The sequence below is a fragment of the Danio rerio genome, chromosome 25, assembly GCF_049306965.1.
Source record: "Danio rerio strain Tuebingen ecotype United States chromosome 25, GRCz12tu, whole genome shotgun sequence".
Classification (NCBI taxonomy): Eukaryota; Metazoa; Chordata; class Actinopteri; order Cypriniformes; family Danionidae; genus Danio; species Danio rerio.
The window spans coordinates 15,286,866-15,309,136 of record NC_133200.1 but is presented as its reverse complement, the minus strand read 5'-3'; the positions used below and the strand labels follow the sequence as shown (position 1 = coordinate 15,309,136).

Below are 22,271 nucleotides of genomic sequence, written 5' to 3'. Positions count from 1 at the left end.
CTGTCGTTACCCACAGTGCTTTGAACTTAATACTGAAGGTGAAATGTGTAATGCTGGCTGTCCCTTCGTGTCTCTGTGATGTATTTAATCATGAATATGAATATTATTTCCAGTCCATACCTGTGGGATTTTATGGCATTTACAGTCAAATGAGATTGATAGATCTCTAAAAAAAAAAACAAGTCTAACAATGAGAAAATCACAACTAAACTTTAGAGGACCTAGAGATGTTGTGGTGTGTCAAATTGCAACACGGATAGGCACACATTGCAGTTACATTTTAAAAATAATAACATAATAAGACAGCAAAATCATAACCTCCCCCAGCAAAGCAAAAGAATTGCAGGACTTGAAATAAAAAGTAAAAGCACTTTGATTTTTGACCAAAACTGAAAATTTGAATTTACACCCGGTGATCCCACTTCAAATTTGTTGCAATGGTTGAGTTGCAAACAATAATAACGGTAATAAAAAACCACCCAAATCAAATTTTGATAAAAGGAAAACAAATAAATACTACTAAACAATATACACATATGAAGTCCTGTATCAGTTACAATTGACGACATTGATATGTATAGATTAAGGAGGTTTCCTGGAGTTTGGACATTTCTTTTTACCACCCAACAATCAAATGATTTATCAAATTAGAATTACACTAAAAATAATAAGAAGATTAATAAGAATAATGAAGAAATAAATGAAGTATTCATCACACATTTAAAGCAAAAGACATACATACTGGCCCTTTCAGAGTGATTGTGTCAGCATTCAACTCAAAGCTGGCAAATTCAACAAAACCAAATTTCTACTTGAATTCAGTTCGATTCTGTTGAAGCATTCACATGTTTTCCTGTGAAGACCCTTTTTTTTTCAATTCAAAAACTGCTGGAAATTAATACTGAGTAGCAACAGCGCAACCTAGTGTTGACTGAAGGTACAAATACAATGTTGCTGGGAATGCAGTTGACCTCCTTACCGAATGGAAGACACCTAATAGTAAACCACAATTCAGAAAGACCCAAGAGAATTGTTGATCATTCAAACAAACATCCAATGTTATCTTATTACAATGGTGGAGAGACCTGCTGCTTGCTACGGTTACGTTGTTCACACGTAAGGAGATTTTAACTCTGTTTCAAGTGACCACGGCCCTTCTAGGACTGTCAGCGAATGAACTGAGGGATGTCTAAATGCTCGCATCTCAGAGATTCGTGTACCTCTTGGTTGAAGGTGTATGAGGAGGGAAAAAAAGCAAGATATTTATTTCATAGGCAGCTGATACATAGACAAAGGTTCCCTTTTTTCCTGAAGAAATATTCTCTGTAGAATTGTCTTAGCAAAGATAGAAAATGGATCCCCAGCTCTGCTGGTTTCAGTGCATTCAAAGGAGGCCAAAATCCTTAAAAGCCAAAGGATAGTCAGCTCATGTTTGTAGTTTCCATACAGTGTGTTGGCTTCAATGTCCTCTCTGGTGCTGGAGCTCTTGGAACATAAATGCAGGGAACCGCTTGTGCTTGCGCGGATATTTTGAACGCTTGAGTTTCTTCAGGATGTGAGAGTTCCTAAAATCCACCGAAAGCATGATAGGACAACAAAGTGTTCAAATTAGTGAACCGAAATAAGGGAAGAGGGAAAACGAAGCTTATGAACAAGATGCGCCGAGTCCTGTGGAGGACGTCTCGCCCAGTCTCATCTGTCCAAAAGGACTTTAAGCGCCCGCTCGATGTTCATTCTGTGACCCACACGAGTCACACCCAAGTCGATCAGATCCTCCTTTTGCAGGTTTGGCAGGTGGCTGCCCTCTATATCATTGTCCATAAAGGCATCCCTGTGCTCACCCAGGTTCAGGCTCTCGAGCCAGTCGGCCACATCCTGCTTGCTCCACAAGAGAACAGGTTTGGTGGCAAAGGGCTTATTTGATGCAGCCTGGATGAGGGTGAGTGGGGAAGGGGAGCGGCTACGCCCTGTGCCCAGGCTGAGGGGCGGTGTGGGCAGGCCAAAGACGTCCGTCATGGTGGGGGAAGTGGCCGAGGTTGGGAGGGAAGAGGCACAGCTGAGGCCAGAGTCCGGTGGGGACATGATAGGGCTTGGGGTGTGGTGGTGGGGAGGCAGGCTCTCTGCCTGTCGGCACGGTGACGGGGCAGGCACGTTGGGGCCAGGCTGGGCAGTGAAGGTAACGGTGGTGTTTTGCTGTGTACCTGAGATGAGGGATACACCATCCTGATTTCTGCAATGACAGAAGGATAAACATGAGGAATACATATAAGGAGGAAAAACATGAGGGAACATGTACAGCTACATCCTAGCTAAAAAAAAAATCTAGAATGCTTTAAGTGGTTGGTAAAGCTGAGCATTGTTGTGTGGTTTATGTAATCTTTTCACCTTTTTAGAATATTGTTATGAAGTTATTAGCATGTTCTGGGCATTGATAGTCCAAGTTAACTGTTTGTATGATTTTATTTGCTCCCAGGTGGAATTTTTAGTTGACATTTTTCAAAAGTGCCACTGAAACAAAAACCTACTAACCTCTGGAAAAGTGTTTTTATGCAAGGGACAGCTGAGACAAGAGACTTACAAAATACAAAATATTATGTGTCCCAATAGAAAAACAAGAAAAAATGTTGAGGGCAAAATAAGCGTATTGAAACCCAAGTGCACTGAAAGTATGAGTGTAATGTAGGTGGTTTGGTTTAAAGGAAGCAGAGAATGTGAGGTTCTTTAGAATAAAATGTCCTTGCCCCAGGTTTCTCCTTATACCCAAGGTGAGCTGGCCTAGATTTGTTGTCGACACATAAACTTTTACATTTGCATCTTATGTAACATAGCAAATAAAACCAAACACACTCATATAAACAGTACTCAACAACTCTAGACTGATACAAAAACATCAATAAATACGCAACATCAATACAATGTACAAGTTACACATTTAGCCCAGATCATAAGAATAAAAATACACCAATTCAGTGATTCAAATAAATAACGCTAGCTTTCAAAACAACAACAAAAAATAATCTATTTCTATTTATTGTGAGAGAAAAAAAAAAAGAAAAAAAACTCTTTGCTTAGTGTGTGCTAAACATAGCGCTCTGCCTGGGCTACAAGTGCATTTTGGGGTCAGTTCTTTGGTCTGTAAATAACTAAATCATTTAATAATAAATGAGACTTGGGACTTCATGTTGATGGCAAACCACTGTCTGTGCTATGTGGAATCCATCAGCATACGCAACCTTTGCACATGCACATCAGTGTTCATTTTGCTCATCTTTGCAAACTAAATGACATAAGCTTTAAAACCAAATTAGCTTTCTCTGTAGGAATTGTAAGTTGAAAAAAAAACAAATATTTATTAAAACAATTGTAAAACACTAAATACAAAACAATTTGTCCTTAGTATTTTATTATATTTAGGAGTATATTTATGAGCTCAAAATATAAATATGATTTTAATGCATTGTACCATTCTCCTTGCATCATCAGTACTTTGTTACTTAGTATAAGTTACTTATACTCAGAGCATTCTAAATCAGTTAATATTAGGTTTATTTTAGTATTGATGCAGCCATAAAAACAGCCTATGTTGGCAGCAACCAGCAAGACAGCTCAGTGGGCTTTCTCAAAATAGTACTAGCTCCTTATAATTGTAAATGCTTTTGTCTAAATTAAATATTCCTTTAAAAAGCCTTTAGGAGATTACTTAAGATAATCTAGACATGTCTTGGGGGAGCAGTTTGGGTGCTGTGACAACTACGTAACAAATGGACCATGTTGTAACAACACACACCTCCCCCTTCTGTGGTATGGTCTGTGTTCATCATCACACTGACGTTGCTCATCTCGTCCTCAAGGCTGTTCTCATTATTGGGTTGCTAGGCAACTCTTTCGTTCTCCAGCAGAGCACACACACTAATCTGAGAGCCTAAATGTAAGCCTGTGATACAGTAAGGAAAGAGGGCATACCTTGTTCCAAAGTGAGTCCTGGATCCAGTCGGAGAGTCTAACGCTTCCCCTGGCTTTGGTGCTTTGTCCTTGTTCACATGCTGCAGAACTGAATTGGTTTCAGGCCCATGGGGTCCTTTCATCTCCGGAGGGTCACCCCACAGCTTTGAGGTTCGTTGCGTTGGGGTTTTCAAGGGTTCTGGTGGAATAGATCCAGGGGGTGGAGGTGGGACAGAGGAGGGCATTCTGAAAGAGCCTACGTTCTCCTCAGGCAAAGAGTCCTTGTAAAGTGCATTGCTCTTGATGGCAGGTTTGGGTTTTGGTTTAGACAGGATTTGAGACCTGTCCACCAGAAAGGCTTGTCCATCTGCATAGACGGTGCACGTATCCAGGGTCTCACCTCCTTCAGAAGACAGGGTGGAGATGCTGGACACAGTAGAGATGGTGCTGGTGGTCTCCAGTTGGGGGTCACCACTGCTCCGGCTGTCTACCTCAATGCCCGAGTCAGTGATTTGTTCATAGGGCTCTAGAGGCCCAGGAGGGAAGCTGGGAGGTGTGCAATTTGTGAGGACTGTTGATCTTTTGATTTCAGCATGCCCTCCACCTAACGCGGGATAGTAGGGAGCAAGAGAAGGCCCTTTTGTACCATTTGCTTTCTGTTTGAGTAGTTCAGCTATACTTCCTGCCTGGTCTTCAGGAATGTCAAAACTGTTGGCAAACTCCAGTGGGGGTGGTAAGGGTTCTGCAAACACAAACTCTTCATCGATGTCGACAGAGGCCAAGGGCGGTGGAGGGATGCCGAAGGGCAGCTTCACAGGCTCATCCACTGAGCTAACAGTTATAATGGTCTTGCCATGTGGAGCAGCTGATAGCGCCTTGGGGGCTGGGGGGTTGGTGGGAGCTGGCTGGTTGGGGTCGCGAAGCTCCCCAGGGGTGTTGTCGGGACTCACTCCCTCGTCCCTTTCGCCCTCTGACAAGCTGTTATCCTCAGATTTTGCCCCATCTGTGGTGTGCACCATCAGCAGACCAGCTGACTTCTGCTGAGAAGTGTCCACAATGTCAATCAGCATGTTTTTCTTCTCCTCAGGCCTCTTTTCGGGCTTGCCCAAATCGAGCTGATACTTGGATTCTGTCTCATATTTGGACTCAGTCATCTGCCTCCTCAAGCCCCCACGGGGACGGCCCATGGTAGCAGTACTTGAGAAGCCAACCTCCACATTTGGTCTAAGCTTGGTGTCGATGAAAAGCGGTTTATTGAGATCAAGTTTGGATGGGTCACTTTTTAATGGAAGAGGCTGTGATTGATCCCTCATGGCTCGGTCTCTGGCAGCTAATGCTAAAGCTAATGGTGAGTTGGGGTCAAGTGGCTTGCCTGTTACTGGGTGAACGTAATTCCCACTTCCTGAGCTGTAGGTCTTATGAGCAGGCAGACTGATTGGGCTGTGTCCTGTACGAGTGTTCAACAGTTCCCTTACCATGGTGGGTTCGGGACTGTTGAAGTCTGTCACATTGCCACCACCTCTAGGGATGCTAAGAAGTGATGAGGGAGGTGCCATGAGCCTACGCAGCCGCTCATCGCTGCTAAACATGCCCTCATCAATAGACTTGGAGTGTCGAAGCCTTGGGGTAGGTGTAGGAACCACATCTTCATCACCAGCATCTGTAGACCTAAAAGATGGTGAGTTGCGATGAGAATCAAGCCTTTTTTCCCTGTCTCTGACAGCACCAGCAATGGCAGCTGCAAATGGACTGCCTGGATTTAGGCCATCTTCAGGACGCAACTGCCCTGGGTGATCTGGAGTGGTCGTCTCAATTTCCATGCTGCTTCCTTGACTGCTTTTGCCGCTGCTGCTGGTGGAGGGCTCTTTGATTATTATTGTCGGAATAGGAATGGAGCAGGTCTTCTCAGGACTGTCCTCTACGTTGGACTGTTTGACAAGCATTCCCTTTCTTCTGGCAGGCTTGTTGGGCACAAACAGTCCAGCTTGACCCATCTTACCAACATCTGAGTAAGGGTTCTCAGGGATTTGGGCACGGCGCATATGAAGACTCTGCTGGGCCGTGGGGCTGTGATTGTACCCCTCAGAATCATACTGCTCGGGATTGTCTCTGTAATACTTGCCCTGATCTCTCCACCCAGCACCTTCTCCTCTCTCCGGGGCTGTGCTGTTTGCATTAGGACTCTGTGAAGTAAAACCTGCTCTGATGGTGCCGTATCCTCGACCAGCTGGGACAGGAGCATTATTATGAGGTGGAGATGGAGGGGAGATAGCTGGTGGGGGTGGAATATCCTCTGATGTGTCAGGCATCGAAAGGCTTCTTGTAAATTTCAACATTGGAGGAGTAAGGAACTGCTTCTCTTCTTCGGTTACTCCTGTAAAGAAATAAAAGAATAAAATTCATACCAAACACGTCAACAAGACTGGGGGTGTAATTACCATACAGAAACAATAAATATGACATTACAAAGCAAATGTTACATCTTGAAAATAAATCAGATTAATGGAAAAGCCTCCAGCAACAGTGGGCTGACCACTGAGTGTAGTAGGCCAATTATTTGTTTCATTTGACAAAGCTCTGAATGAGTTTTGTGTGCAATATATCAAAATAAAGATGTACTTGAGTGTGCAAAACAAAACAATCCACACACCTATGGATGTTTGCCGCCGTATGGTTCCCCTTGGTAGACCCAGAAAAGGGCCTCTAGGACTCCCTGGCTGTGGTGACGAATCTACTGCTGTATCCTGACTATTGCAGAGAGACTGCAAAAGAAAGAACAAGGCTGACATGATAATAAGGACAAGCATAATGCAGCACTTTTTGTAGAGCACCTATTCAAACTAGGCTTCTCACATTTTGAAACAAATTTATAAAAAGGGATTGAGACAAATATATAGAAATAATCTATAACATACTCACAACCCTGTGCATAATTCCACTCTAATTTAAGCATCAAAATCCAACATCACGTGCATAGCCAGTGGTTATATGAGACTTGTGAATAGCGGTTATTGCAGTTAGCCTACAATACAATTATCAACAATCACAGGAGACCGAAGCTCTAGGGGATATTACACAAGGCACGCTTACATTCATTTCAGGGCTGACAGGAAAACATTTGCTAGTTGGACGTGGCTTGACCGTCGCCACTCTCACTTCTGCATTTGAGTTGTCCCATATGGGTTTCTGAGGAGGTACGACTTCATCCACTTTATCTGTAAGACAACAGCATCTCAAATTAGAAAGCAGGAAGCAACATTTAAAATAAGCTCAGTATCAAATATTGCTAATTTCCTCTAAGAGGATCCCCAGTGCAAGGATCCAAACCGAGCAAGAGAGGCGACAGAAATAGGTACAACAACAATGGTCAAGGTCAAAGCCGTGCAAGCGCTTCCTGGCTGCGTTGGAGAAATCTTAGCACTTCTTTCAACGGCCACTGTGCAACATGCTAGCTTTTTATTTATTTTTTAAGACAGCTCCCATGCATGGGATGATTACTTAGTGTGACTTGAAATACAATCCTCTTCTTCAGACCCTCATTATCTGAAAGCTGATCATCTACACAGAAATGGAGGAAAGGGAAATTCAGTTTCTGATATCCTAGCATAAAAGTCATCAAGACTGAATATGGTTACACACAAACACACAAACACACATGAAACGCCTTTACACCTGGTAATTAATTAACTACATTTAAAGAGACAGTTCACCCTCAAATAAAGTTTCTGGCATCATTTACTCACCCTCCACTTGTTCCAAACCAGTTTGTTTGTTGAACACAAAATAATATTCAAAGCAAATGTCTTCTACTCTATTTTGTCCTACTATGGAAAGCTTTATTCATAATATCTTCATTTGTGTTTAACAGAAAAACTGAATGAAAGAAATTCATAAATGTTTTGAACCATTTTAGGCCGAGTAAATGATGACAACCCAGCAGGCACACAATGTCATAAGACATTAATATTAGGTTAGCTTTAGGTTGTGAGTCAGCGTCTAAGGACAAAGTTATTTTGACATCGAATAACGATGTCAAATGACATTGATATTTAGTTGATTTTAGATTGGGTTGGAAAGTGACCAAAATCCAACGCCATATTGACCTTAAATACTGACATTTACATTGTCAGGTATGGCAACCAAAATTCAACGTTTGATAGACGCCATAGTGATAATGTCCACACAACGTCAAGCTGTAACATCATTAAACGCTGATATTTGCTTGATTTTTAGGTTGGACATTGGAGATTGACATCGACCTGACGTTGGGTTCTGCCTTCATCTCGCTTTTCATTTTCAACCAAAATGCAGCGTTGGGGTACAACGTCAAATTTATGTCATGTTGACATCCTGTGCCTGCTGGAAAAATAATAATTTTGGTGATTAATTCCTTTTCTGTGTCATTAGCATTACAGAACATCTAAAAAGGATTTCTGTCATTTTGAAAGGTAAAGTAAAGTACTTTGTTGATAAACAGTATTAAACAAGCCCAATTTAAAGCATTGAAATGTTAAAAATAAAATTTTTATATACAATTTGTGAGATTCAAGCATCCCAGTGAAAAAGATTTAATCATTAAATAGATAAACCAGCATGCACTAACCACAATATTTCTGTTGTCCAATAATGAAATAAGCATTACAGTTTAAACCTTTATAAAAAACTTGTAAGACTCTAAACAGAACAAGATTAAAACATAGTTTCAGTTATCTGTGAGCTATTTATGTGCTGAACATCCAAATGTGATCTGGAAATGCATTTTAATATCAGAAGTAAAGGGGTCACCAGTTACATGTCTTCATTCTGCAATTATATACACTTCGAAAATACTCCTGAGGCAAAACAAGAATTAAAAACTGCCCATTAAGGAGAATGTGTTCTGTAGTTAATATTCATACCACAGAGTATATATCAGAGACTGCAGGAAGAGTTTGAAGTTATATAAATATATATATATATATTCATAAATTTTCCTTTAGCTTAGGCCCTTATTTTTCAGGTGTCACCACTGTGGAATGAACCACCAACTATTCCAACACATGTTTTTATGCAGCGGATAATAGTTATATATTTATATATAGAAACACTACCTGACAAAAGTCTTATCGACTATCCAAGTCTATCCAGAAGTGGCTTATATGAAAGGCAAAGGCCTCTAGATTACGTCATGATTTTCAATTGTTTATTTAGAACAGTAAGGTCTGACTTTGTTTAGACAAAAGTCTTTTCACTTAACAGGAATAATGTGCAGTATAGGAAATAAAGTAATGGTGCAGTGGAAAAAGAATTATTACTGTGTCTGACTCCAATGAGCTTGGAGGACTGCATCCATACATCTCTGCAATGAATCAAATAACTCAATAATAAAATCATCCGGAATGGCAAAGAAAGCGTTCTTGCAGGACACCCAGAGTTCACCAAGATTCTTTGGATTCATCTTCAACGCCTCCTCCTTCATCTTACCCCAGACATGCTCAATAATGTTCATGTCTGGTGATTGGGCTGGCCAATCCTGAAGCACTTTGACCTTATTTGCTTTCAGGAATTTTGATGTAGAGGCCAAAGTATGAGAAGGAGGTCTTATGAGCCTGTGGTTTGTAATGTAATGGGCATCATAAATGTCTTGATATCCCAGCCTGTTGATGTTGCCATCCACTCTGCAGATCTATCAAACAACCCCAGACTGAATGTAACCACAAACCATGACTTTTCCTTCACCAAACTTGACTGATTTCTGTGAAAATCTTGGGTCCAGTGGGTTTTAATATTTCTTCTGAAGTATTTGTGATGATGGGGATGCAGTTCAACAGATAATTCATAGAAAAAATTTATCTTCTGCTATATTTCCAAACGATCAACCAGAAATCAAGTTATTATTTGTTGCTCTTACAACTGGCATTAACGACAAGATTTTTGTGAGGTACTTTGTGTGTGTGTGTTAGTACATATATATTAGTGCTGTCAAAATTAGTGCGTTAACGCATGTGATTAATTTGAAATATTTAAATAATTAATGCGTTAAAAAAGATTAACGCAGTTGCAGGTTTTTTTTTTTACTTCCTTTTGTGGTCGATGTGTGTTCAACATGCAAAGAAATATGGATAAGACCAAGGAAGCGCTTTATGAAGGCAAGTTTCAGTATAAAACAATTAATGTCGCATTACCAGGCCATCCAGCATTTCGTCTAGAGTTTCATGCATTTTTTAAGTGTTTCATTTTTAACTTTCGACTTTTGTTTTAATGAAATTTGATACCACATGGCGAACGGAAAGAAAAACCTCCGCCTTTTGTGACTCCGTGGTCCTTTAAGGTAATCAAAAATCGCTGCTTACATGATAGACTCTTAATAAGAGTATTATCCTAATCATATTAAAATCGGAGTATTCGTGTCTTATGTAAATGTACTCAGAAAGTGTCAGATGAAGTCACGAGCTGTCAAAGACAGCGCATTTTAATGCCTTTCAACATGCGCCCTCCAATGTTTCATTAAGTTTGATGTGTTTCCTCCTTAAACACATCGAAAGCGTATGCTTCGCGTTGTTGTGTCAAAATCCGTGTGAAATACAGCCATACTTTAGAACGGTTAGTTTAAGCAAATTTGATGAACGCACGTTGTGTGTGTGTGTGTGTGTGTGTCTGTTTGTGTGTCTGTGTCAGGCCTATGCAGGGACAGGTGCTCAAAATAATCGCAAAGTGAAGAGCAAGTGCCTCCTGAGAGTGCGCGCATGCGTTTCTTAGCAACAAACCTGCTTAAACGTTGTTGTCCATAGCCAGTAAATCAAAAAGTTACAAATTGCCGTGAGATTGCGTTGCACTCTCAGCTCACATCATTGAAAAGAAAAGGTCCACATAGTCCCCCGATAATTTCAACAGACAGGACTATTTTAGCAACTGGCTGAATGTAAAGGAGGACTGAGCAAAATTGTTTCTACTTTATAATTAATGTTCTCAATTCACAGCAATACAACTTTACAATGAGTGCAATTGTTTGTATCCAATACTTTATTATTATTATTATATTTTCCAACTTCCATATTTGCAGTGCCTGTATTTTGGCATTTTTTTGCAGTCCACTTAGAATCCAACTTGGAAATAATTTTTTTCTTTATTGGTATTGATTGGTTTAAAATTCAAATGGCATCAACATGCATGTGTTTTAATTTCTGTAATAAATATGGCTGTCAAGCCAGGATCTTGATGGTTTATTGTGGGTATGTTGTTTACATGAAGAAATCTGTGTTACAAATTAAACAAAAATTCTAATAAACAATTATTTTTAGAATTTAAATAGTTTTTGTCTTGCATTTACATTAATTTTACATTTGAATAGCTAAAATGATAAGTTTCAGTCTTTTAAATTTAAATAATCGTGATTAATTTTCAAAAAAGTGTGATTAATTACCTAATTTTTTAATCGATTGACAGCACTAATATATATATATATAGACACACACACACAGAGGTATGCAGCCAGCCACAATATGTAAGCATAAAACTAATGCTTACAACGATTTAGAAAATATCTCCATCTAGAAGGCAAAGGAGTCCATTCAGCAGTCTAAGACGTCATGTCATATCTGCGCAACATACGTCATACGTCGTCATAATTCTAATCGATGCTAAGTCTGGCGATAGCTTTACACTGAAAATATGGCATTACATTTTGCAGTTGGACCGTTTCTATATTAAACATATGCAGCATTATTTCCATGGCAACATCTTGTTTCAATGTGATTCAAAGCTGGAGTGGTCCCTTGTATGATGATAGATAGAAAGTACTTCTGTAAAGGGCGGAAATTATCTTAAAAAGTCCAGCTTTCAAATTTGATCTTCTCTCTGAGGAGAGAAATGGAGGCAGGATCCATTATATCGGTAGGAACAAGGGGAAATTCATGGCTCTTGTTTTCTGAAACAAATCCTTTTAGTAATCGAAGGCAGGCTGTTGAATAATAAATTCTTACATTGCACTTTTGAAGATCTAGAAGTCAATAAGTGAAGCTACAGGCTTATGGAGCCATTTGCAGTGTAAACACATTTCGTCTTCCAACTGGCAAATTTTGATTATTGGAAAGAGAATACAAATTATTAACACTGAATCATTTAAAACCCCAAAAAAGTTCAATTGTGTGAGAAAAATTAATCACTAAACTATGCTGAGGTGACAAATATTTAGGGAAGACTCACCCTTCTTTTTCCTCAAAGTGGCTTTAACATAAAAGAACAATTCAGCTTTAATCAAGCATTAAAATTCAGAGATAATTTCCAGAAAACATGACGAGAAGAACCAACGATTGGAATACACTGTATTCCTCCACATGGCATTGACCTGTGCATAATGTAATGCCATTTTAGATGGAAAGCAACAACAAATCCATGCAGTTAACTTTCCACCAACACTACACGAGACAAGTAGATTAGTATCCAATAAAGTGACAAAAAAGACAATTAGTCGCTGATTACACAATGTACACAAGAATTTAAGACGCATTGCTTACCCTTTGTGTCATAGTTTAATTACTGACAATGAAATCAGCATGACCCATCAAACCCTAGATTTATCTGTGATCACCAAAGTAAATCCTTCACAACCTGCTCACATGAAATGCATCATGCTTTAACAGTATCTAGTATTTTTGCTTTCATTAGTGAGAACTACACAAAAACTGTGACGAACACACAATGTGCATATAATCACAAATATACGTCACAAGAATATACATACTGTACAACAGATTGACTTGCATGCCAGGGAAGCACAACATAACAGGTTATATACAGCTTGTAATAAATGTTTGTGTAAATGATCACATCATACCTTTATCCACTTTTAGGTCAGCATGCAGGAAAACAAAACAACATCAGAGTTCATTTCATAATGAACGGTAGCTGTAGAACAACAAAAAGTGGCACAGGTTAACAACTAATTCTTCTGGACCATTCACGTAAGGCTTGTTTGTGATTTTGAAAACAACTACACTTAACAAAATGCGGTGAAACTAAACCTTGACATTAACTATATATATATATATAATATAACAGATCTCATGGTTTGAGACTGAAAAAAGAATAAAATATGAGTTAATATTGTAGCTGTATTTACAATATTGCTAGAATGTGACCCATGCAAATGCTCCCTTATGTTATGAATATGTATTAAAGGTGAAGTATGTTAGTGTTTTTATTGTTCATTGACTAATATAAATATGCCAATCATCTCTAACTAAAATGTAAATGTTGAGTCTTATGAGCAGCATGAGGAATCTGAACTCAGGAATCAAAAACTTTGTGGAATTTAATGAAATGTTTGGGTGTTAATCGAGATACCAAACTTGTGTTTCTTCTTAACTATTTTGTCTCGTTAAACCCCATAAAAATAGTTTTTAAAAATTAAGTATTAGAAAAATCTCAAGTTTGAGTTAGGAAGATGTAGCGATTCACTCTACTCGCGATTTGATACGATTCAAAATACTGATGTCACGATACGATTTATTTGAACAAAATAAGATAATTTAGCAATGAAGTAGTTTGCAATTGTAATATTTCCTTAAAAACATTTTTAAATAACAAAACTAAATTGCAATTTAGTTTACAATTCCAGAATCAACTTAATAAATCATATTACAAATAAAAAAAATAAGCAAATTAAGACTTTGTTGATGCTCTTCTTAGCAAGTTTTTTTGTTGAAGAGATATATTTTTTGAAATGAAGTCTGCACTGCGCGCTAGCATTTTTTTAACATTCAAAGGAGATACTAATGTGAAATAAAGCTACATAAAGTAATTGTTTAACAAGTGCGAATCATGACCCTCGTGAAAGAAACATTTTCTGGCACAAGCTGAGATCTCAAAAAAATAAGTGAAGTTTATTTATAAACTAATGTCGAGAGGAGCTGGAGCTGTTGCAGCTGGTCCCGCATTATCCAATTTATGATTCACCAGTCAGATGATTCCTAATACACTATAAATACTCTAAGTTTCATATCACAGCCATGTTCTTTTTGAAGAATCCCCCCTTCCACCCCTACTCCTCCTTCTTTCCTAGATGGGTGGCACGGTGGCCCAGTGGTTAGCACTGTTGCCTCACAGCTAGACGTCACTGGTTCTAGTCCTTACCAAGCCAGCCGACGTTTCTGTGCAGAGTTTACATGTTCTCCACGTGCTCACGTGTTTTTTTTTTCGGGTTCCCCAGTTTCTTCCCACCGTTCAAAAACATGCAACTTAAGTTAATTGACTAAATCCAAATCGCACCATAGACATGCTCCTAGTAAGTAGTTATCTCTTGAGAGCAATCACTATCTGTTCATTAGCTACTACAGCAGGGGAGTTCTTGAGATCTACCTGAGCTCAAACTCCCCTTACGCCTTCCAAATGGGAGGGAGCCCAGGGCTTGAGGATCTTATAAGCCCAGGGCTCTCTCCCGGGACAGCATGTCCAACAAGCTTTATAATCAATCATCAGCTAAGTGTGAACTCCTGAAATATATCTTCTTTACAAACTTTGAAATCACTTATCAAATGTGTGTGTGACAGTGAGAAATGTCATGTTCATTGTCATCAATTTAATAATATGACTAAACATAAAAAAATAGCGGAGATGAAGTGCAATAAAGTGGAGATCGCTAGAAGAGTAGACATGCGGACATCGGTGGATTGAGCTCCACTAGAGTGCACTATTTATTAACTCTGCATATTTTTACAAGCAAGTTAATCATTCTCTTTTCTTCGGCTTTATCCCTTATTCATCAGGGGTCGCCAAAGTGGAATGAACTGCCAACATTTACAGCATATGTTTTACACAACGTATGCCCTTCCTGCCACAACCCAGTACTGGGAAACATCCATAGACTCTCACATTTACACACAATCAAACACTACGGCCAATTTAGTTCATCCAATTTACTTATTCCCTTATAGGAAGACCGGAGCACCCGGAGGAAACCCACATGAACACGGGAAGAACATGCAAACTCAACATAGAAATGCCAACTGGCCCAGCCAGAACTCAAACTAGCAACCTTGCTGAGGGGCAACAGTGCTAACCACTGAGCCACTGTGTCACCCCCAAATTATATTGTATAAAATAAATGATAGATCGTACTGCCTTTGTGACAACACAGACTAAAAATCTAGCTTTCACAAACCGGCACTCCTCTAATTTGAATAAAGATGGAGCTGCTTAAAACATATATGCACCCTTTTCACATGTTCAGGTTTTCTTATGCCAAGTTCAGACTGCATGATTTTAGACCTGATTTTCACTCGCTGACAGGTTTTGATAAATCACAGACAAATGCCTAAAACCACAGGCAAAGCGGTGCTTGTTCACGTGAGTAACAATCACGCAGTGTGAACTATCAAAAACGTGTTCTGAGAGAATTGCAGATGAGTCGCCGATAACCATCAGATATTCTGCATGCTAAATATCTGGAGCTATCTGCGATTCAAATCATGTCTGGAAGCCAGACTTGGTCCAGTCATGTACCGTAATTCACTGCGGCATGTGGACTAAGCAAAAGCTTGTTGTGTGGACCAGAACTGGGCCAGAGATATTTTGCTATGGGAGCAGTAAATGCATCCTATGAAAAGGGTTCATTATGATCCATTTAATATCCTGATTGATTTGAATCAACAAATATTTGAATCAATTTTCAACTGACTCACAGTGAATCGTTACAAACCTAAGTGAGTGATGAGTTTAAGCGATACTTTAAAAATAACAATTACTTTTTAGATCTCCCTCTACTCAACTACACACTTCACCTTTAAATGACAACAGAAATTGGATGGGATGCTTCTGCTTGGCGTGACTGGGCTTACCTAGGTCTTCTAGCTCTGAGGTCATAGATTTTGAACGCATGGACAAGGCTGTGGAGGGAGCCCTCCGTGGTGGCGGTGGCGCTACAGCAACAAACAAAACAAAAAATACAGCAGGTACAGTTGATGCTTGACCATGGGCTGTAGCATTCCCATGAGGAAGCACGGTATATTCAACATCAACTCATGCATTAAAAGGTTTGACGATTCTCAAATTAGTAGTGTTAGTTAAAACTGGGGTAACACTTTATTTTGATAGGCCATTCGAGTATTAGTAGACTGTCTGCTCAATATCTGTTGATACTACTGTTGATGCTAAACAAACATTAGTACATGTCAACTTACACTAACCCTAACCCCAGTCCTAACCAGTCCTAGAATAAGTTGGCATGTACAGTAGATGCAACAAACAGACCATCAAAATAAAGTGTGACCAAAATAAGTGCTTGTTATGCAAAAGCAATGGTTAGAATTACGTGAAAGGAGTTTTTTCTGCTAAACACGTTACATCATGACCCAGAAAATACATCAAGACGCTCACTGTACCTTTCTTTCGAGCCGTGTCGTCAGGGTCTAGATTTCGACTGACCGTTACCACTTTGATGATTAAGTGGTTGCCACCATGACGAATCATGTTGACCACTTGTTTGTGGCCCACTTTGACAACGTTATCCTGGTTCACCTATAAAAAAGGAAAAATAATTAAGCATCAGCAGTGAACAAATCATCAATATCAACCTTTTCTGCAACTTCCTATGTCATGCGAATATGTGCAATAAATAATCAAATGCACTGTTGTTGTAAAATGGCAGTGCTGTGCATAATTAATTTCAAGCTTTTCACCATTTAAAAACACCATGAAAAGTTTTATATGCGCAATGTTTTGTGCAAAAATGTTCAGTTTTTAGTACATCACAACATTGACAGCCAGACCACAACCATGTTCAAAGCTAAATATTATCATACAGCTTAATGGAAACTACACACTACAAATTGCAGAGAAATTCTGGAAAAAATGACCATTAATGCTGAAAAGTACATATATGCTGCCTTCTTTTAAACTCAGACAAAACAGAATTATTACTTATTGGGCCTAAATCTTGCACACAGCAGATCTCACAACTCAATTTACATTAGAGGGATACAAAGTTAGTTTTAGCTTTACTATAAAAGATTTGGGTGTCATATTTCACAGCAATCTAACTTTTAAAAACCATATATCCCATGTCACAAAAACTGCCTTCTTTCATTTGAGAAATATCGCTAAATTACGTAATATGCTATCCATCTCAGATGCAGAAAAGCTAGTCCATGCTTTTATGACTTCGAGACTGGATTACTGTAATGCTCTATTTGCTGGCTGCCCAGCATCCTCTATTAACAAACTTCAATTAGTACAAAATGCAGCAGCCAGAGTTCTGACCAGGTCTAGAAAATATGATCATATAACCTCAATTTTATCCTCTCTACACTGGCTGCCTGTTAAGTTTCGTATTGAATTTAAAATATTACTTCTCACCTACAAAGCTCTAAATAATCTAGCTCTTGTTTATCTAACCAACCTTCTGTCTCGCTACAAACCAACTCGCTCTTTAAGATCTCAAAACACAGGGCTTCTGGTAGTACCTAGAATAGCAAAATCAAGTAAAGGAGGTCGAGCCTTCTCTTTCATGGCTCCTACACTCTGGAATAGCCTTCCTGATAACGTCCGAGGCTCAGACACACTCTCCCAGTTCAAAACTAGATTAAAGACCTATCTGTTTAGTAAAGCATACACTCAATGCATTACCTAGCGGGTTCCACACAGGCTTCTGCATCTTGCTTATATACACTATGAACAGCAGCTACGCTAATTATTTTCTTTATTCTCTATTTTCACCTGGGGATACTCATCCCGAGGTCCTCAGATTATGCTGAGTCACTGATTGGATCCAAGACCAGCGACGTGATGATCCCAAGGATTCCATATCCGGGACCAGGCCATATCCTGAGCTGCTGCTGCGCTGATGGTCGTGGGTAGTGGAGAACATTAGTCTGATTCCAGCGACGTCCCAGGGACAGACGAGTCTTCGCTGAGGCCATCTTCCAGCCTTAACCACGGCGAATGAAGTTCTGCACAAGACTTTTGGCCAGCGGAGAAATTAAAATGGTCGTGCCCAACTGAGTCTGGTTCCCTCAAGGTTTTTTTTCTTCACTCCCATCAGGTGAAGTTTTTTTTCCCTCTCCGCTGTCGCCACTGCCTCGCATTGTTCAGGATTGGTAAAGCTACGCATCGATGAATTGGCTCTTCAGTGTTTGAACTCTCAGTAATGATTAAATCACACTGAACTGAGCTAAACTGAACTGAACTGAACTTAAACACTAAAACCTGAACCACACTGTTCTAGTTACTATGACCATTTATGTGAAGCTGCTTTGACACAATCTACATTGTAAAAGCGCTATACAAATAAAGCTGAATTGAATTGAATTCTTTTCCAGGGACACCCAGGCTGTTTTTCAATATCAAGTACACTAAGTTTGGACTTGCATTCTTGGAAGTTCAGACTTGCCAAGTTCAGACTTAAAAGAACGAACTACCGAGGATGCGTGGACACAAGTCGGGTACTTCTTCAAATGAAATGGCAGTGTACTTTATAACGTCACTTAACTCACCATGGATTCATTGGTTTCACAGTACATTAACTATAAAATGATTTAATTATTTAAAGCACGACCCGTAATTAATATTATATTGATTTTATAAATCTACATTTTTGATTTAAGAAAATGTAAACATAAATCAATATAAATGTAAAGTAAAATGTGTTATTATACACAGACTCCTTTCTTTTATTATTAGATTTAATAAACTACAATGGACATTATACAAGTACAAATAAGAAATAAAGATAACATAAAGCAATTTGGTAAACAAAGACAAACAGCGTACAACACAATAACATAATTAAAGACACTTATAAAAGGTAACAAAATAATATTGACAAAATAATACACCTGAGAACAAATAATAGATTTAAAATACTAAAAACTGTTTGTTAAATATACCTGTCCTTCGCAGGTTTGCACAAGTCACCTCTTGATGTATCCTTGGCCAAAGGGGCAGAGCAAGTACACATCCGGGAATTTTATCTCTATTTGGCAAGACGTGAACTTTTAATTGGAACAGTACTTCGGCGAAGGTTGATGACGTTTCACGAGGACACAAGTACAGACAAGAACGCATATTGGGAAACAGCTCCATGCATATTTCAACAAGACAATGCGAAAGTACATTCTGCACACATTACAAAGTCCTGGGTGTAGAGGAAGAGGATACATGTACTAGACTGGCCTGCCTGCAGTCCCGACCTGTCTCCAACAGAGAATGTTGAACGCATTTTAAAGTGCAAAATGCAACAACGAAGACCCCATAGTGTTGGCCACCTTAAGACTTGTTTGCAGGATGAATGGGACAAAATTACACTTAAAACACTTCTTCACTTGGTGTTTTCAGTCCTTAAATGTCTTTTAAGTGTTCTGAAGAGGAATGGAAACATTACAAAGTGGAAAATGCTTTAATGTTCCAACTTTTTTGTTGAACCAAAATTGTAATAAAAATCACAAGGAACACATTAAATAATGTTTGTCGTGTTATCTGCAATGAAATACAAGTCAAAGTACATTTAGAAATCACTTCTTTTTTTCTTTGCGTTTTCCATGCTGTCTCAACTTTTTCTGGTTTCGGGTTGTATATACTACATCATATGTACATCAGTGAAATAAATACATGTATTTTGAGCATTCATCTCCCTATCGCCCTATTTAAACAAGATATATAAACACAAAGCCATCACTCATCTACAGTATGTTTTGAAATCACCCATTCTCATCATGAATTTGCTTCATATACACTTAAGCGGTCACAATTCCAGGGAAAGCTGACATTGGAAATGCATCGGTGCATAGTAAATCAAATCTGGGTTTAAATGTTTAAGTGGGACATTCAATCTGCCACCGAGGCCTTACTGGCAAGCTCAATGGCCTTCGACTACAGAAGAAACCATTTGCCGGTGGTGATAACAGTTGATATATGGACAACATTTATCATCAGATAATTTTTCAGAATCTGCTTTTAACAGGGTGTGAAGACCAATGATTCCCCACAGCATAAACCACCATAGTTCAGTTCACTTGCTTAATTTAGGCTGCATTTACACTGCCGATCTTGATGGTCAATTCTGATTTTGTGACTGTATCGGATTTTTTTGACATCATCTTTTAAAGGTGACTGGTATCCAATTTTCTATATTTACACTGGACACGAAAAGATTGCAGTGATCAGGAAAAAAAAAAAAAACGGGGAACTCTTTTCTTCATTCTTGTATTTAATCTGTTTGCAGGTTTTACTTTAGTATAATTTTTGACAAGTTTTTTCATTATAATCTATGCCTTAAATGTTCTCATTTGGCCATCTTCTTTTAATATAGGCTTTTTTAAACTAGTAACCATCTTAGTGTAATTTCTTTTTATAGTTTTATAGTTTATATTGTTTACATGGCGGATGTTGCTCTCTCTCTCTCTCTCTCTCTCTCTCTCTCTTATTAACATCTTAAATACTTGTAGTACATGACAATATAAAAGCTTTATTTATCCTTGTATATGAGATTTAAGGTTTGGGACTCTGCTGAAGTGTGTTCTGAAATGAAATCAGCACAGTTGACATCATTCCTAACGGTTTTTAAAGACGCGCGATTGGCATTGACAGGTGAAAATCCGATCAACCTGCTTACTATGTAAACACAAGGGCACAGATCTGATTCATATTGGATTCCACATATGAACAAGGCCTTAGTCTGGGGCCAATAAAGAAAATGAATGGCATTATAAGTATCAGCCAATTAATGCTTATTTCAGGAGTTCACACTTAGCTGATGATTGATTATAAAGCTTGTTTGGCATGCTGTCCCGGGAGAGAGGCCTGAGCTCATAAGATCCTTGAGCCCGGGGCTCCCTCCCGTTTGCAAGGCCAGAGGGGACTTGGAGCTCAGGTAGATCTTGAGAACTTCCTTGCTGTAGTAGCTAATGAACAGCTTTCCTTCAGCTTAATCCCTTATTCATCAGGGGTGGCCATAGTGGAATGAACTGCCAACTATTACAGCACTTGTTTTACACAACGGATGCCCTTCCAGCGGCAACCCAGTACTGGGAAACACTCATAGACTCTCACATTCACACACACTCAAACACTACGGCCAATTTAGTTCTTCCAATTCACTTATAGCACATGTGCTAACTTGTGGGGGAAACCAGAGCATCCAGAGGAAACCCACACGCACACGGGAAGAACTTGCAAACTCCACACAAAAATGCCAACTGATCAAGCTGAGGCTCAAACCAGTGACCTTGCTGTAAAGCGACAATGCTACCCACTGCGTCACTGCATCACCAATAATAAAACACCACAAATAAAACTATGGAAATAACATAATACATACAAATATTGACAGTAAATGCACAGCAATAAACAGACTGCAGGTATATGAGATATAATCGGCACACTGCCACTTTTTGTGTTTGAGCTAGCCATGACGTTTCAGTAAACGTAACTCAGCTTGACTTCGACATGTCACATGACAGCCTCCTTTCAAGCAACAATCCGAAACAATGTTTCAAAGCACAATTGTTGAAAACGTGTCGATATTTGATGTCGAGTTACCCATCCCAAGTGGCATCTCACTTGCTTCACAAAATGTGCAAATTGGCTGTTCATATTTTTACATTTACTCAAACCGTTTGAGGAAACCGATTCAACAAACCATTTAAGTTCAAAAACTAATCCTAATGAGTACTGTAAACTTAATCAATTTGAGTAAACAGAGTACTGTAAAACCCAATGTTAGGGCAACTCAACCAACTTGCTTCAAACCATTTGAGTTAAAAACTAATCTATACTGTTAACTTACTCCATTAAAGTTGAAGTGATGAGGAATATTATTAATTCATCATTACCTTCAACACTGAGTTCAAAACTCTTCAAATGAGTAGAATTAACTTTCAGTCAATTTTGAGTTAACCACACGCATTTCATTTGATAAAGTTGACTCTTGGGTTTTACAGTGTGGGACTTGGTTTTAAAAAAAATTTTGTTTCACTTACCCAAAAACACCAGATCTATCAAGACAAAATGCCTATACAAAACTCTTGCGTATACAGTACTGCAAAACAAGGGTCCATTTCAATAGGACCTTATGTTCCTTGTTTTCTGCAGGTAGTTTTAAAATTATTTCAGTTATCCACTGTATTTCTTAATGTTCTGTTTTTGCAATTAGGTTTAGAAAAACTGATAAGTCAGGCTTATCAGTTGTAGGTATTGACAAAAATGCCAATATTGTTGGCTAAAAATGTTACAGCTTCACTTAGCATTCACACTATCATTATAACACCAAACTTAAAGATTCATTAACATAAAAAAGCCATTTATTTTGTGACGGAACAATCCTAAACAAGCTTGCGTGCAGAGAATGTGCTTGTATT

The 22,271-nt window shown here is 38.8% G+C and overlaps 1 protein-coding gene across 4 annotated transcripts in view; it reads right to left on the bottom strand.

Annotated features, from left to right (window-relative positions):
• Positions 1-44: 44 nt before the first annotated feature.
• shank2b (SH3 and multiple ankyrin repeat domains 2b) overlaps positions 45-22,271 on the bottom strand; it is a 237,950-nt gene continuing 215,723 nt past the window's right edge. The window contains exons 17-24 of one of the 4 annotated variants that reach the window (XM_017354089.4): positions 16,302-16,437; positions 15,759-15,839; positions 12,758-12,766; positions 12,127-12,147; positions 7,033-7,157; positions 6,593-6,704; positions 3,964-6,316; positions 45-2,230 (exon numbers count right to left, since the gene is read on the bottom strand). In XM_017354089.4, the coding sequence (XP_017209578.1) occupies positions 1,693-2,230; positions 3,964-6,316; positions 6,593-6,704; positions 7,033-7,157; positions 12,127-12,147; positions 12,758-12,766; positions 15,759-15,839; positions 16,302-16,437 (3,375 nt within the window). In that variant the 3' untranslated portion in view covers positions 45-1,692. Of the gene's footprint in view, positions 2,231-3,963; positions 6,317-6,592; positions 6,705-7,032; positions 7,158-7,440; positions 8,101-12,126; positions 12,148-12,757; positions 12,829-15,758; positions 15,840-16,301; positions 16,438-22,271 lie in introns of those variants that run through there. The other 3 variants (XR_012399921.1, NM_001128347.1, XM_073942205.1) reach the window with 3 other exon arrangements.